This window comes from Pelobates fuscus, chromosome 2 (assembly GCF_036172605.1).
Source record: "Pelobates fuscus isolate aPelFus1 chromosome 2, aPelFus1.pri, whole genome shotgun sequence".
Lineage (NCBI taxonomy): Eukaryota > Metazoa > Chordata > Amphibia > Anura > Pelobatidae > Pelobates > Pelobates fuscus.
The window spans coordinates 221,412,891-221,430,889 of record NC_086318.1 but is presented as its reverse complement, the minus strand read 5'-3'; the positions used below and the strand labels follow the sequence as shown (position 1 = coordinate 221,430,889).

Below are 17,999 nucleotides of genomic sequence, written 5' to 3'. Positions count from 1 at the left end.
TGAAATATGGAGAGCAGCCTTTACAATGTATAGTGTATTATTAATCAATTTTATTAAAGCCGCTGAAGGCTCTGAGGCATAGAAAAAAAGCGTATGTATGTTTAAGCGTACATACAGGGTTATTTACTGAAGTGAGAAATGTCTGAAATTAAAAGTGAATTGAACGAGTATTTTATATTAAAGGCCTAAAAATTCAGGTTCAAATTCAGCTACTTTAGCATAACATTCAATTTGAATTTTCTTTTAATGTCTTTAGTGAATAAACCTGATAGTGTAGTGTAGTCATATTACTGCCCATCTAGTGCTAGTACCGTGTAAGAATTAATTGTATGCCATGTTTTATAAACTCTTGGTGTAAAAGACTGCATACATAAAGAGTAAATTCCACCTTTTGAGGGAGGAATAATTTAGCATTTTGTCTTTGAATAAACATACCCCAGTCCTCTTAGCGTTATTGCATTGGAAGGTGCTTGGCCAACATCAGACGATCCTAAAAGTATATGTAAATAATTATAGCATATATTATACGGTGTGTAATTATTATATTTTATGATACATGCATTGCAATTTACACATTTTTATGAGTTGCAAATGTTAAATTCAACTAGTCGCACACAAAATAGTGGTCTTTCACTAAAACAAACATTTCTAAATATTGGGATTGAAAAAAGGTTTGGGTTCTCATTTAGCATGTTACAATTTAGATTTAAACAAATTACATGATTGTGTGTATGTGTGTGTTTTTAAAAACTTTTTTTTTTTTACAAAAATTCAAGAGCAATATTGAAATACAGTACCATCTTGTAGAAAGTATTTGAGAACTCCAGATAGCTGTGGATCCTCATTAATGTTCAGGAGGTAAGGGTATGTCTGCATCATGCGTCTTTCCTAAAAGAGAGAGAAAACCAACGCTTTACAAAAATGGAAAGTAACTATAAACCAATCTGGTATCAATGCCTCACACCCAGTCAGATTTTCTTTATTATAGATTCATATTGCATTCATACAGTGCAGCCCTTGCCCTCGGCAAGTCATACATTTCCTCTCTCATTAGTTCATCCTCCCAGAATCCCAGGCGTCTCTTTGATACCTTTAACTCTCTTCTTCGCTCTGCTGTGGCCACCCCCCAAACTAACCATACAGCCAATAGCTTTGTATGCCACTTTACCAACAAGATTGAACAACTAAGGAAATAAATCTCCACACATTGCCCCTCTCCTTCTGAACCACACGTAAATCATGCCTTTCCTACTCTTCAGACTTTCTCCCGGCTACTGAACAAGAGGTGGCTGCACTTCTCCTTTCCTCTCGCCCCACCACTGGCCCACTTGATCTTGTCCCATCTCACCTTATCAGATCTCTCTCCCCTTGTCTTGTGCCTTCCCTAACACACATCTTCAACTGTTATCTCTCTCTTCTGGCATTGTCCCTGCTGCCCTTAAACATGCCACTGTAGTGCCCATCCTGAAAAAAAATGATCTCTTGACCCGTCCTCCCCCTCTAACCATCATCCCATATCCCATATCCCTGCTCCCTTTCCCTCAAAGCTTCTGGAAAGACTTGTCTTTACCTGTCTGGTTCACTTCCTTAATTCCAACTCTCTCCTTGACCCTCTTCAGTCTGGCTTCCACCCCCTTCACTCTGCTGAGACTGCATTTGGGGGGCACTAGGCAGCTGAGGTTACACTATGCAATGTGCTATAGGCGTTATTAAAACTATTAGTGACAGGTAGCACAGTGCTGTCAAGAATGTCTGCCTTTTCTTACTCTCACTTCCCTGGTCCCTTGTGGGCTTTACTGGCATTATGTATGTAATAATTCCCTTGCTTAATCAGCCCTCAGGAAAACACTGAGGCTATGGGGGCGGTTCTTGCATCTTTTTGTTGTGGCCTCTGTAACCCCATCCCGAGTGCTATCAGCCAATGATGGCCCCTGAATAGAAAGGCAAATAGTTTGACTCTGGCTCTCCTGCCCAATGGCAACGCAACAGGAGTCCCCTGATATTCCACCTTAAAGAAGACTAGGCATGTGCAAAATGTGCAATAAACAGGACAGACTTCAAATCTGTCCCATTTTTTACTTGTGTTGTTGCTCCCAAGAAAGCTTCCCTACACGGCCACCAGTGTGGGGAATGGCCCTGCAGAACAAAAACCTATTTCAGAATTAAAGAGACACTGATGTTTAATTATTTTGTCACTCACATAGGAAATGGATAGAATACGTTAATCTACTATTTTCCCAATTTTTCTAGATTACGCCCCTTCCTTCAGAAAAATAATCTTAGTGTTTCTAAATTATTGCAAAATATTATTTTCCCACATAAGAACTGGTGAAGCGCTGCTCCAGGTGCCGTTATTGACAAACCTCCACGTAATCACATCACTGAATATCTAAAAGTATAGCCAGGACGCGTGATATGCATAACAAAGAATAATTTATTGGAGAAATGCACAACAAAGAATCATTTATTGGAGAAATGCACAACAAAAATATGACTTTTCAGCTTTTTGGATGCATGGTTGCATGGATGCATCACATTTTTGTTATGTTTTTCTACAATCAATTATTCTTCCTTGGGCATATCATGTTGTCATCCTATACTTTATTATTTAAAGTGAACTTGTGAAAAATTCACTTACCTGAATTCTCTCCCACATACATTGAATACACCATATATAACAAAGATACATGATGTATTCAGAGTAAACTATATTGATTTATTCCCATTTCCTCCTTTCCAGTGCTGCTTTGTGGTTGCTCCTCCTCGACTCTGTCTGTTGTCTTTTTTATTAGCCCTGCTTGGGGACATGCTTGATTTGTTTCCCGCTTACCAGAATTGGAAGAACTGATGTCATAACACTCTGTTCCTATACTCCTTTCCCAGCTCTAGAAGTAGAGGAGGGCAAAGGGACTTCCTGTGGGAGGTCTTTTCTGCTCTCCAGTGTCAGTCAATTCTGTGCATGCCAATGCATAGACTAACAGCTGGGAGAAAAAAAACAAAATAATATTTGCTAGCACAATCAGGGCCAGCGTGTCCATAAGGCAGTTCAGGCAGTCGCTTTAGAGTGCCAGAGCAGGGGGTGCAAAAATCCAAATACCCTGCCTCTAGCTGGGGACTCGGATTTTTCTAATTACCTCTCTCTCTGCAGCCTGCAGTCAGTGGAGTTGGCCGGCCTCTCCTGATGATGTCAGTGAGGAGGTGGCGTGACATCCACTGCTCTTCTCCGAGGACCGCTGGGGAGTCTGGGAGAAGAGCAGAGGAAGCCACGCCCCCTCCTTCTGACATCATCAGGAGAGGTTGGCCGACTTCCCTTGATGCAGGCTCAAGACTCCAGCTCCTGTTTCACCCCTTCCTGGCCCAAGGTAAGTCTCAGGTAAGTCCCTTCCTCAGCCCCTGTCCCCCTTCCTGAGCCGCTGTTCCCCTACTCAGCCCCTGTCTCGTACCTCAACTCCTGTCCCCTTCCTCAGCCCCTGTCCCCCTTACTCAGCCCCTGTCCCCTTTCTCAGCCCCTATTTCCCTTCCTCGGCCCCTGTCCCCCTACTCATCCCCTGTCCTCCTACTCAGGCCCTGTCCCATTCCTCAGCCCCTTTCCCCCTTCCTCAGCCCCTGCCCCTCCTCCTCAGCCCTTATCCCCCTTCCCCAGCCCCTTTCCCCTTATTCAGCCCCTGTCCCCTTTTTTAGCCCCTGTCCCCCTACCTCAGTTTCTGTCCCCCTTCCTCAGGCCCTCTCTCTCCCCTCCTCAGCCCCTGTCCCCCTACTCTGCCCCTGCCCCCCTTCCTCTGCCCCTGTCCCCCTTCCTCCGCCCCTGTCCCCCACAGCCCAAATGCCCCCCTCTACAGCCCATGTGGCCTGTTCTATAGCAGCTGTCCACTCCTCTACAGCTCCTCCCCCATGCAGCCCTCCACCCATCTACAGCTCCTGCCCTCCGTCTCAGCTCTAGTCCTCCCCTCTCACCATGCCCATTCACCACAGCCCCCATACCCTCACCACAGACCCCATACCCTCAATACAGCCCCATAACACCCCCACTAAAGCCCATCTCCCCCAATTGCAACCCATATATCCCACACCACAGCCCCTTCCCTAAATTGTAGCCATCAACCTACTTCAGCCCCTATCCCCCCACTACATTTCCTAACCCCTCAGTTACAGCACATACCCTCCACTACAGCCCCTGTCCCCACACTACCATCCCTAGCTCCGTACTACATCCCCTAACTTTTCAATTACAGCCACTACAACCCACTACCAGTGCCATTCCCGACATTAGGCTCTGGATCCGCCTCTGCTCTGTATGCCTGTATCTGTATGACTATAAGCCTGTGTATGTATGTTTTTATACACCTGTGTCTGTATGACAGTGTCTGAATGGCTCTGTATGTCTGTGTTTGTGTGACATTGTACCTGTATGTGTAGATTGTATGGCTGTGTGTCTGTTTGATTGTGTGCCTGCATATCTCTGTGACTGAGTGCCTGTATGGTTGTGTGTTGCTATGTATCTATCAAACAGAACAAAGGATTCAGGTAGCGCCAAAATAAATACAATATTGTGGTAAGTAATAAAAAAATAAATACAATATTGTGGTAAGTAATTAAAAAGGTACCAAGTGGGGGCGGAGTCTGACTAGCAAGAGGAGCAGACGTGTGTGCCCTGGGCTCCTGCTATGAACGCACATAAAACGGGTTTTATCCCAGAAAAAACGAAGATTAAACCCACTGACGGGCAATACAGATCCCAGAGGGGACACAGCGATACACCCCGAAACCTTCCCAAACGGCTAAGTCACGGGAGACCGGAGGGGCACCGATGCGGCCTACAAAACCGGAGCTGGGGAGAGGCGGCCGATCTCCCTGCCTCCTGGTTACAAGCGTGAACACACGATCTCCTACCCCCCCCCCCCCTCTGGACCGGCGGGGGTCAACCCGGTCCCCACTCAACGGCCTTACTCACTCGGCTCGATAAGCGAATCTTGCTCGGAGTCCATGTACCTGAGGAGGCTCCACCTAAAATGGCGACTACCACATGGCCGGCAGAGACGGCATATGAACAATGCGAACCAGCCCTTCACTCAGTGGACCGCATGTTACAGCGGCTGAATGAGCATTTTCACCAGTTATGGATCAAATTAGAGACCCACATGATCTCTATACCGCTCCAGCCTCGAAATAACAGACAAGGCGGCAGGCGACGGAGGGAGTGGAGGACCCCCTCAGGCCTAACTTACCTTGACAAGCCTGCACCTCCTATTAATTGCCCACCTGGGCCCGAGGGCCACCAAGGGCAGGACCCGAAAGCATCACCCACATGGATGGAGGGATGGCCGCCACCGAAGGCAGCAGTCCATCAGGTCCCTCCGCTATTCCCACTATGGGAAGGACCCGGCCCATGGAAGTACCCGGGTCCGTGGTTTAAAGGTGCCGGCCTTCATCCGGGCCTGGGGCTGGAGGGTGGACGCACCTCGCCCACGGCGACCAGCAGCCTTCGTAACCACCCCTACAACAAGAGCAGCACACCGAGAACAGGACACAGAGCGAGAGGGCACCCCACGAGAAGCCCGCTGCCGGATCACCTACAAAGCCCAAGCGGTCTACTCACAAGTCAAGCGCAGAACTGGCGTCGGATGAACCCGGGCCACTCTGTGGACTATAGCCGCGATATTTCGCCTTTGCACCGGAGAAGGCCCCGGCAACACGTAATGAACATTCAGTCTGCCTTTTATTTTTCTATCACATGTAGACCAGTTGTCTTTTTCTTTACGTTTGTACCTTACTTCTCATTCTTCTAGTTTCAACACATGTACTTACATCCTGGTATCTAACATTTAACGTAATTCCTAAGCGCAAACATGCTAGGGGCTTCACTGCCAAGACAGGCTCCACAGCAGCCCCACGCGCAAATACTTATACCCCTCTCCACAGACCAAGCCCTAACACCTGCACTACTTAAAAGAGTAAGCACTATGATAAGTCAGCTGGCTACAAGTTATAGCCTAATCTATATTTTCTCCTACGAAAGAGTGCAGTTTAGGTGGGAAATGACACTAAGTTAAGCCAATCTACTAACATGTAACATGCAATAAGCCTGATGCATCTGAATGTACCTTTCTGACTTCCCAAGCGAATGCTACAATCTGCCGTTATCCTAACTTAATTTAAAATTGTGCAAGTAACCTCGAAAACCCCACTGTTTTATCTGCTGTAAATCAACGTGAGGACTGCCTTTGGGGTACCACACGTCTGTTGTAATCACTCTCTGCACTGCAAAAAAAAATTTTTTTTTAAAAAAAGGTACCAAGTAATAGATAAAAATGTCCTTTTGAGGTTTTAAAAGTCTTTGAATGTTGAATAAGTCTCTGGAGTGGTATCACACATCAATGGCATATGCAAAAGAGAAAATAGGAGACCAATAGTGCAGTATTGTAAGACTTTGGACTATAGACAACATAGAACTAAAAATTGCCAACTCACATTTTTTAAGAGCTATAACCAGCTCTCGGAAAAACTATAACTCATTTTATACATATATAGCATTCAGACACAAGGTGTACAACAACATCAACTTTGCAGGTATTACAGGTCATCATTAAAGCAGTAATATGCAGTGTGAACATTTTTTTTTGAGTATAATTAAGTACAAACATAAACATGACACGATTTGCCTCAGTGGTGCAGTAATGATCGGCTGTCTAGTGACGGTATGTGAAAGTAGACTCCACTGAGAGAGGCATCCCCTTTACTGCCAGCGTGTAGTGGTGTGTCTCGGTTTGGTTGTGGGGATGGGGGGGGGGAGGGATTTCACGATTGAGCTATATGCTCCTAAGTTAGCCTGCTCTCTCTGGGTTGGCCATATATGTTCGGACTATGTGTAGTGCTTATTGAGATTGGGTGCATGAGTCGTAACTGCTAAGGAGCAATTTGTGTGGCTAGGGTGTAGGGTTAGGTCGGATTCGTATTGTGTAAGGAGTGTCTATCTACTGGTAAAGATAGTAGGGTGCATCTATGTAAAGTCAGTCCCCAGGCAGGGGGGGGAGGTGGGATTCACCCTCTGGGTAAGTCTCTCACGGTGGTGCGGCGTCTCCCAGCGTTTTCTGAGCTTGGCCTGGCGTGAACTCCGGTATATCGGCTGGATTTAGTTGTGATAGGTTCAGACCCCTCTGGTTCGGTGGCGTCTGGATACCCAGGGTGGTAAGCAATGATCCAAGCTCCTGGACGCTGTGTGCTCTGTGTGTGGTCCCTCAGTGGGATACGATGGCTGCTCTTGGGGTTCCCCACTTGTAGGGGATATCTCTATTTCTCAGGAGCTGTAGGCTTGGTTGCATCTCCTTTCTCCATGCCATGGTGGTCCTGGTCAGGTCCAAGAAGATGGATAATGTTGATTCTTCAAAGTGTAAGGGGGTCTTTCCCCGGAGCCCCGCCATGGTCAGAGCCTTGTGTTTGTCAGGATCGGGTCAGGGATCCAACACGCAGAGTACAAAGAGTATCAGATACGTATACCGGTCCTTAGAATGGCCGGACTTAACGTATAACTACGATAGAATGGTCAGAGACAAGCCGAGGTCGAGGGAACGAGAAGACAGGTAAGCGAGAGACAAGCCGGGTCAAGGATAACGGAAAGACAGGAGAGTAAATACCAAAGCCGGGTCAGAACCAAAAGACAAGAGAATAACAAAGCACTGTGTGACTAGGCGGACTAGAACCACGACAGGGCAATGAGTGAATGAGAGAGCCACTGTTAAGTATCCTGGCTAGGGAGAGAAGACACGCCTCCGGCGAGTCCTGATTCGTCTCCCGAGATTTGAGTGACAGGACGTTCCGGGTTGGCGTCATGACGTCTACCTCCGGTCCTCCTGTTATAAAAGGAAGTGACTCCCTCGCGGCCGGCGTTAGCAAGACCGAGTGAACCGCGAGGGGCCGAGGAGACATGCCGTCCGGACGGATAAACTTCTAAGTCTCTACCTCTCTCAGAGGTAGAGGCTTCAGGTACCCTGACAGTACCCCCCCTCTCAGATACGCCCACCGGGCGGAAGGAGCCAGGGCGAGATGGAAAGCGGGAGTGAAATGCCCTGCGAAGGCGAGGAGCATGAACATCCTCTTGTGGTACCCAACTCCTCTCCTCAGGACCATATCCCTTCCAGTCAACTAAATATTGTACTCTCCCCCGGGAGACACGAGAGTCAATAATGGAGTTAACCTCATACTCCTCCTGACCCTCCAATATAACAAAGAAATACACCTTATACACACACTTATATACAATGATACTTATCAGTGGTAGGTGAAATACAGCCTCCCTCAGATCGCTCCCAGCTAGCAATCAACTTCAATACCAATATATACAAAACACAACGAGGGAACCGGCTGGTAGCCTAAATTGAGATAAATACAAAAACAAAATATAGTGTAATAAAGTTTGACAGAAATATCATTTGCGCAATATGAAATGCACTCACAGGATCTTGGACAGTTCAGGCATATATGGTGCCTCCCCTGATGGTATGGGGGGCTGGGGGGAATTCCCCTGGACACTTCCCTGGATCTTTCCACCAAAAAGCAGGACTCCGGGTGAAGGTATGAAAAAGCGGCTTTAATTTTCAATAAAATATATAAAAAATAAATACAATAGAGGTCCTGTCCTCCTGACCCTCCACCTGAACAGGGCGCGGAGGGGCGATTGTGGAGGAAAATCTGTTACAGATTAGAGGTTTCAGCAATGACACGTGAAAGGAGTTCGGGATGCGTAACGTAGCTGGGAGAGCTAGACGATACGCCACTGGGTTAATTCGAGTCAAGATCCTGTAGGGACCAATATAACGAGGAGCGAATTTCATGGAAGGAACTTTAAGGCGAATATTCCTAGTACTAGTACTAGTACTCAACCAAACTCTATCGCCTGGAACAAAATTCGGAGCCGCCCTTCTACGTTTGTCAGCATGTTTCTTAACCAGTACAGAATTATGTAGAAGAATCTGTCGAGTCTGATCCCACAACTTCCTCAAATTGGCCACATGGACATCAACCGACGGCACTCCTTGGGAAGGAGAAACCGAGGGAAGAATAGATGGATGAAAGCCATAGTTCATGAAGAAGGGGCTTGAATGCGTAGAGTCACAAACGAGATTGTTGTGCGCAAACTCCGCCCAAGGAATCAAACCGACCCAATCGTCCTGGTGCTCGGAAACAAAACAACGTAAGTATTGCTCAATCTTCTGGTTGGTTCGTTCGGCAGCTCCGTTAGACTGAGGATGATAGGCGGACGAAAAATTCAATTTGATGCCTAATTGAGAACAGAACGACCTCCAAAAACGTGAAACAAATTGGGAGCCTCTATCAGAAGTGATCTCCGAGGGAATCCCATGCAAGCGAAAAATCTCTTTAGCAAAGATTTCCGCCAATTCAGGAGAAGTCGGGAGTTTAGGCAAAGGTACGAAATGTGCCATCTTGGTAAACCTATCGACTACGGTGAGGATAACAGTGTGCTTTTTAGAAACAGGCAAATCCACAATAAAGTCCATTGCCACACAGGACCAAGGTTTGTCAGGAATTTCCAGAGGTTGTAGAAGGCCACAAGGAAGCGAATGCGGTAGTTTAGTTTTAGTACAGACCACACAAACTCCGATAAAATCCTTAATATCCTTCCGTAATGAAGGCCACCAGAAATCCTTGGAGATCAAAGAATACGTCTTGCGAACACCCGGATGACCAGCCACCTTACCCTCGTGAAGACACTGTAAGAGCTCCAATTGGAGTTCAGGAGGAACGAAAAGTCTGGAAGCCGGAGTCAGTCTAGGTGCCAGATGCTGCAAGCTCCTTATCTGATCAAGTAGCGGAGAATGGACTTTGAGAGTAGTGTTAGCGATAATGTTACACTTGGGGACTATAGAGGACAAAACCGGCTCAGGTACGGCAGCAGGTTCATATTGGCGAGATAAGGCGTCGGCTTTAGAATTCTTAGAACCTGGCCTATATGTGAGTACGTAGTTGAAGTGAGTGAGAAATATGGACCAACGAGCCTGTCTAGATGAAAGTCGTTTAGCCTCTCCAATATAGGATAAGTTTTTATGATCTGTCAAAATAGTAACAGGATGCAAAGTACCCTCTAATAAATGTCTCCACTCCTTCAAGGCCATTATAACCGCTAGTAGTTCCCTGTCACCAATGTCATATCTGCTTTCAGTACCTGACAATTTTTTGGAAAAGTATCCACAAGGATGTAATGGTTTATCTACACCCAACCTTTGGGACAGAACAGCACCTATACCTGTCTCAGAAGCGTCAACTTCGAGTAGGAAAGGTAGTGTAGTATCAGGGTGAACTAAAATTGGTGCGGAAGCAAACAGCTCCTTGAGTGTCTTAAAAGCCAGAAGTGCTTCAGTAGACCAATTCTTAGTCTCAGCCCCTTGTTTGGTCATATTGGTGATGGGAGCAATGATAGAGGAGTATCCCTTAATGAAACGTCTGTAGTAATTGGAGAAACCAATAAATCTCTGGATAGCCTTGAGACCCTTAGGTAAAGGCCAATCTAATATGGATTGGAGCTTCTCCGGGTCCATTTCAAACCCTTCCCCAGAAATCACATAACCAAGAAAGGTAGTTTGGGATTGGTCAAAGCTGCATTTCTCTAGTTTGCAGTATAAGCCATGCTGAAGGAGTTTGTGTAGAACCCTTCTGACTTGTCCGTGGTGAGTCTCAATATCCCTGGAATGTATAAGTATATCATCAAGGTATACAATCACACAGTCATCCTGAAACTCCCTAAGAACCTCATTAATAAGGTCCTGAAATACTGCCGGGGCATTGCAGAGACCAAAAGGCATTACAGTATACTCATAGTGCCCATATCGAGTATTGAATGCAGTTTTCCACTCGTCACCGTCGTGAATTCTCACCAAATTATAAGCACCTCTAAGGTCTAACTTAGTGAAAATGTTAGAACTTTTTAATCGATCAAAAAGCTCGGTGATCAAGGGAATCGGATATACATTTCTGATGGTTATCTTGTTAAGACCTCGGTAGTCAATGCAGGGTCTTAAAGAACCATCCTTCTTTTTAACAAAAAAAAATCCAGCCCCAGCAGGACAGGAGGATCTTCTAATGAACCCCTTGTCTAGGTTTTCACGAATATACTCCTCTAGAACTAAGTTTTCATTCGTAGACAAAGGGTATACATGATCCCTGGGAGGCATAGTACCAGAAAGTAAATTAATTTTGCAATCAAAAGGCCTATGTGGTGGTAAGGTATCAGCCTTTCCTTTGTCAAATACTGCCTTTAAATCTTGATACAAGGACGGTATTTGTACTTTGGTAGAGTCGGTAGCGTTATTAAGTGAGTTGACACTACAAAGAGGTGACACTTTCTTTAAACAATTCTCTTGACAATCCTGACCCCACGAAACTATTTCCCCTGATCTCCAATCTATAACGGGGTTATGTCTCTTAAGCCAGGAGTATCCCAGGACTATGGGAACAGAAGGAGATGAAATGAGTAGTAGGGATATTTCCTCCTTGTGTAGAATACCAGTAGTTAAGTAAAGAGGTGTGGTCTCCCGGAAAATCACAGGCTCAACTAAAGGTCTACCATCAATGGCTTCAACAGCCAAGGGTGTCTTCCTTAACTGGGATGGGATAGTGTGTTTGGTGAGAAACTTTTGGTCGATAAAACTCTCAGCAGCACCGGAGTCTATCAATGCCATAGTCTCTAAAGTTCCCTTCTCCCAAGTTAAAGAGACCGGTAATAGGAGTCTATGTTCCTTGTAGTTATGAGTAGAGGACAAAATCGAAACACCCAAGGTCTGTCCTCTAGAGAAACTTAGGTGCGAGCGTTTCCCGGACGACTGGGACAGCTCAAACGTACATGACCTCTGGCCCCACAATACATACACAGTCCCTCCCTTCTCCTGTACTGTCTATCTTCCTCTGAGAGACGAGTAAGGCCTAACTGCATAGGTTCTGAAACCTGTGGATTTTTAGTTTCAGAAATTTGAAATGATGGTGCTAGTCTAAAGGAAGATTTACCGGTTCTATCTCGAGTATTCTGTCTCTCCCTTAGACGTTCGTCAATACGAGAGATAAAGGAAATTAAGTCCTCCAGATTCTCGGGAAGCTCTCTTGTTGCTACCTCATCAAGTATTACATCAGATAATCCATTTAAGAATACGTCTATATAGGCCTGTTCATTCCATTTTATCTCTGCCGCCAAAGACCTGAACTCTAGTGCGTAATCCACAAGAGTTTGGTTGTCTTGTCTAAGGCGCAACAGTAATCTGGCTGCATTAACCCTCCTGCCAGGAGGATCAAAAGTTCTTTTAAAAGCAGCTACAAAGGCATTATAGTTGTAGACTAATGGATTATCATTCTCCCACAACGGATTAGCCCATCTCAGAGCTTTCTCAATGAGTAAGGTAATAATAAATCCCACTTTTGCCCTATCAGTAGGGTATGAACGAGGCTGCAGCTCGAAATGAATACTGATCTGGTTCAAAAAGCCACGACACCTCTCAGGAGAACCAGCATAACGTACAGGTGGGGTAACTCGGGAAGAAGCACCTACAGTAGCTACCTCTAGTCCTGAACCCACAGAAGAAGCAGACATATTACGCATCTCCTCAGGTGGATTAATAGGACGAGACAACAGCGCCTGTAGTGCTAGAGCCATCTGATCCATCCTATGATCCATGGCGTCAAACCTAGGATCAGGAGAACCAAGCTGACAATTTGTACCTGCAGGATCCATGGCCCTGTCGTAATGTCAGGATCGGGTCAGGGATCCAACACGCAGAGTACAAAGAGTAGCAGATACGTATACCGGTCCTTAGAATGGCCGGACTTAACGTATAACTACGATAGAATGGTCAGAGACAAGCCGAGGTCGAGGGAACGAGAAGACAGGTAAGCGAGAGACAAGCCGGGTCAAGGATAACGGAAAGACAGGAGAGTAAATACCAAAGCCGGGTCAGAACCAAAAGACAAGAGAATAACAAAGCACTGTGTGACTAGGCGGACTAGAACCACGACAGGGCAATGAGTGAATGAGAGAGCCACTGTTAAGTATCCTGGCTAGGGAGAGAAGACACGCCTCCGGCGAGTCCTGATTCGTCTCCCGAGATTTGAGTGACAGGACGTTCCGGGTTGGCGTCATGACGTCTACCTCCGGTCCTCCTGTTATAAAAGGAAGTGACTCCCTCGCGGCCGGCGTTAGCAAGACCGAGTGAACCGCGAGGGGCCGAGGAGACATGCCGTCCGGACGGATAAACTTCTAAGTCTCTACCTCTCTCAGAGGTAGAGGCTTCAGGTACCCTGACAGTGTTGGAGTGATTGGAATCGGATTATGAGATCCATGGATGCGGTCGCAGGAGCTCTGGTAGATTTTGGCAGCCTAAACATTCCGTCTAGCTGTACTGCCTTCGCTTGCTTAGGCGCAGGGGCGTATTAGCCGCGAGGCAAACAAGGCATTTGCCTTGGGTGGCATTTTCCAGGGGGCGGCAAAAAAAGCCGCCCCCCAATTGCCCAAGGCAAATGTCTTGTTAGCCTTGCGGCTAACAGACATGCCGGATGGGCTGCTGGGCGATCGGGCGGCACTGCCTGGCTGGCGTGCGGCCGGACGGCGAGGGAGCACTTCCCCTGAGCTGTCTGCTCAGCTCCCTCGCGCGCCGCAGAGTGAGGCTGGGAGGCGGAGCCGGAATATGACGTCATATTCCGGCTCCCAGCCTCACTCTGAGGCGCGCGAGGGAGCTGAGCAGACAGCTCAGGGGAAGTGCTCCCTCGCCGTCCGCCCGCCCGCCAGCCAGGCAGTGCCGCCCGATCGCCCAGCAGCCACTGGACCACCAGGGAGGAAGAGACACCCCCACTCCCCAGCATTCCCAAAGGTAAGGAGGCTGGGGGAGGGGGGGGGGTGTTAAATAAAAAAAAAAATGTGTTAAAAATAAATGTAAAAAAAATGTGTTAAAAATAAATAAATAAAAAATGTGTTAAAAAAAATAAAAAAAAATGTGTTAATGTGGGTGGGTGAGTGTGTGTGTCTGTTTGTGTGTCTGTGTCTGTTAGTGTGTGTGTCTGTCTGTCAGTGAATGTGTGTGTATTTAGAATGCGGGGCGGGGGGAAAGGTTGGGTGGGGGGGGGTGAGGGGGGGGGGGGGGGCGTCTGAGTTTTGTCCTGCCTAGGGCAGCACAAAACCAGGATACACCACTGCTTAGGCGGCAGGACAGTGTTCAAGAGACGTCTGATATAGTGTGGCGCCTCTGTTGCCCCCACTGAGTCGGGTATGCCCCTGGCCTTTAGGTTGTATCTCCTGCGTTGGTCTTCCAAAGCGTCCATTCTGTCTGTGGAGGATTTTTGGTGGTGCTGGAGGTCGGCCACTTGTTGTTCTACTGCTGTTAGCCGTGTGTTTTGGGTGCCGGAGATATCCTCTAGCCTGTTGATTTTGGCGGTTGCTGTGTCTATAGCAGTTTTATAATATGCCATGTATGCCGCGATATTTTTGCGGAGCTCGCTCAGCATTTGTTGAAGCAAGTCCGCTGTCACCGGTTCCCCCGGTTTGGATGTGGCTTTGGTGGGAGCTGGTGCTGTATTGGCAGTTGTTCCCATATCCAGGCCAGCAGTAAAGTCATCCGAGAAGTATGAGTACAAGTCATCTGCCGTCGCCATCTTGTCCCATGCGGCCTTAGTTGTGCTGCGGAGCAAGTCTCCGATGTCTCGGCTCGTGGGGGCTTTATCTACCCATGGTGTTCCAGTATGCCTCTGGTGAGTGGGTCGTTCGTTTTTGGGGTTCTTATCCACCGACCTGATCCCCAGCTGGCTCCGCCCCCCCCCCCCACTATAACTCATTTTTAAAACATGTTAATGATAATGATAAATGTATCATTTTAACTACTGAATACAGTAAAGAAGAAATCAATTTTTTAGATCTTCAAATTTTTATTGAAGAGAATACTGTAAATACTAAGGCTTTTTTTTAAAAAAAGGTTTGTACAAACACTGTCATTGACCAAAAGAGCTGCCACTATACCCCCTGGCTTGAGAGTGCCCCAAAAAATCAGTTTTTAAGATTAAAAAGAAACTGTTTAAAACCAGAAGATTTCCGCGAACAAACTATAATTTCAAAGAATACATTTTTAGATAAAAATTATTCAGAAGACAAATTAAATGCAATTATAAAAAAAAAAGTAAAATTGAATGATAGGGACAGCCTCCTAACTTATAAAGACAAAAGTACAAACAAAAATACCACACCATCCATTCTGATTATATTTGATTATAACAATAAGAACAAAGTTATTAAAAAAATAATCCAAAAACACTGGCACATTTTACAACAAGATGATGTTCTTAATAAGATTATTCCCAAGAAGCCCAACATATTTAGAGGTGCTCCAAATTTTAAAACCCTTCTCACAAACATTTTTACTAAAAATAAGCAATCTAAAATGTCCACTTTAACAGACACAAAAGGTTTTTTTTAAATGCAAAAAAATGTATTGTGTGTAAAGCCACCCAAGGGTTAGTTCCTAACAAAATAACCAATTTGAAGTCAAATGTCACCAACATATCCTATGACATAAAAGAATGTGTTACATGCAACTCAAAAACATTTAATTTACCTATTGGAGTGCCCTTGTGGCCTCCAATACATAGGCATGACATCAAGAAATTTAAAAACCAGAATATCTGAACACTGCTGCAATATTAAAAACAGATATGAAAACCACAAAGTTTCAAAACATTTCCTGACACATCACCAGAAAAATGCATTTAATTTAAAATGTATAGGTATAAAAAAAAATGCACAATCCCATGGAGAGGAGGGGATATAAAAAATATTTTAGGTAGAAATGAAATGGAATGGGTTTTTAATTTGGACACTCTTGTACCAAAAGGTTTAAATGCAGATTTTGATCTTTTTAATTTTTTATGATCTTTAAAATATTTGGTTCAAATACCAAGCAAAGCTATTGTGTTTTTAATGTTCATATATGTTATACAAGTTTTTTAACTGTTTTATTCAATATGTCTATATCTATGTACATCACTCCAAGTCCTAGCCCATTAAATCCACCCCTTTTCCTATTTTCACATCTCCTTTCAGATTTTGCCTTAATATTATTTCTGGTTTGTTTAATTCTGCCCCTTTTTGCACATATAGTATTCCTATAATAATTTCCTTTTTTATTCTTCATCTAATCGCTGTTATTCAAACCACAGAGGTCTATTTATGAGCTAGTTGCTATCACTAAACTCTCTCTAAAAAACGTCCAGCCCCTTTTCACACCTCAGATTTAATAATTCGATCCATTTATTTTTCAAACACCTCGACACCTCATACAGCATTGAATCCATTCATTTTATCCCCCTTTTTCACTTTCCTTAAGTACTTGAATTCCATTTAACAAAGTCTGTTCCATATTAGTTATTTTGTCAATCTTACATATTTCCCATAACACCCAAAATACCCCGAGCATTAGAATCTCTCATCTATAATTGTGATTTTACTAATCACTATATGTTTCACAAACCAATACATTTCCACTTTGCAATGTATTCCTTTTTACTGTCATAATTTCGGAATATATTTCTTTTGTATAGGTGACGGACTGCCTGGCACCCCTGCCGGGTACCTCCGTCAATAGCTGCTTTCTAGTACTTGAGAGTACCATAGGCACTGCATTGGAACACCATAACCACTGTAAACCCCACGAACCGTCGCAGCTTGGTTGGGGTCTCGCTGTCCTCCACCCACCCTGGAACCAAGACCAGGATCCACCTTCCCATGGATAGGCCTCTCCTTAGACCAGAGAGCGTAGCAGGAACAGCTCTTAGAAGAGCTAGTGATTATACTCAGGGGAGTATAGCGATTATAGCAATCCCCAGAGTGAATGTAGTTCTCCAATCAGCCAAGACTTCATGAAGTGGTAAAGCATTCTCTTTAATGGAAGCAACAGCTGGCCTTTTATGGAAGTCCCCAAGCAAGGTGTACGCCCACTTGGACCTTGTTGGGGACAGGACACAAAGCTTACAAACCAATCAGAACAGTAATTAAATGTATGACACTCCCACATACAATACAATAAGCCTTCCCCTTTACTTAGGAGATAATAAAGTCAAGCACTATACTAAACTCAATTATCTCCAAACACAAAAAACACACTTTTCTAAAAAGTCCCAAAAGTACCACAAAACACATAGTATCCCCACAATTTCTACATCCCCCGATAGCCCTGATATGGACGACCAACATATCCAAAAACCACCCAAATCAGTTCAGGGGTTCAGAAATTTTATGGAAGTCATATTTTTTACTGACTGCAGGCATGATAGCTGAAAATAGTTCCATAGAATCGCGGCTTAGTGCTGCTGGAGGACCGACCGGGAACGGCAAGGTTTTCATGCTGAAAATAGTTCCAGGGCATTCCCGGCTAAGTCCCCCTGAAATCTATTCACGGTTTTCGTCCTTGCGAACAAGATGGCCGCCACCTCGTGGTCATCTATAGAAATTGCGGCCACCCAGACGAACACAGAGGTGGAAATTGCAACCACGTATCAATTAAGCTTAGCAAGCTCCAGGGTGGCCTCTGGTTCGTGCGGCTGTTCGGTAAACAATCCATATAGCCCCAATAGCACGAACAGAGACGCTTATAAGTCCAAGAGGCACAATTGGTGTTTTCAAATAGGGTTTAACACAGGGGCCATAGTCACATGGTAGGAGGCTGGCTAACAGGCTCCTCCATGAACCAGTCACAGTATATATTTGTCACAGTATATATATCATAGAATTTCAAAACTAAGTATAATATAACCTTTTATCAAGGTCCATAAGTTTCAGTCTTATTTGTACTGAATTTCGTCTAAATGTTTTAAAATAAAAAATAAAAAAAATCATGTGACCACGGTCACATGACCAGTGACATAATTTTGGCGCCTAAATTCAAAAATGTTATGTCATTAAGTCTCCTATATAAACCCAAGCTGCCAGGTATAGATTTTATCTCTAAAAAGGGTCAGAATAGGAT

The 17,999-nt window shown here is 45.1% G+C and overlaps 2 protein-coding genes across 2 annotated transcripts in view; both read right to left on the bottom strand.

Annotated features, from left to right (window-relative positions):
• The window catches only part of CAPN9 (calpain 9), a 200,947-nt gene that overhangs the window by 52,332 nt on the left and 130,616 nt on the right, over positions 1 to 17,999 (bottom strand). The gene's annotated exons all lie outside the window — the stretch shown is intronic.
• Positions 1 to 17,999, bottom strand: part of LOC134586269 (kinesin-like protein KIF28) — a 117,787-nt gene that overhangs the window by 49,686 nt on the left and 50,102 nt on the right. The window contains exons 11-12 of the mRNA XM_063441756.1: positions 798 to 888; positions 436 to 490 (exon numbers count right to left, since the gene is read on the bottom strand). Of these exons, the coding sequence (XP_063297826.1) occupies positions 436 to 490; positions 798 to 888 (146 nt within the window). The remainder of the gene's footprint in view (positions 1 to 435; positions 491 to 797; positions 889 to 17,999) is intronic.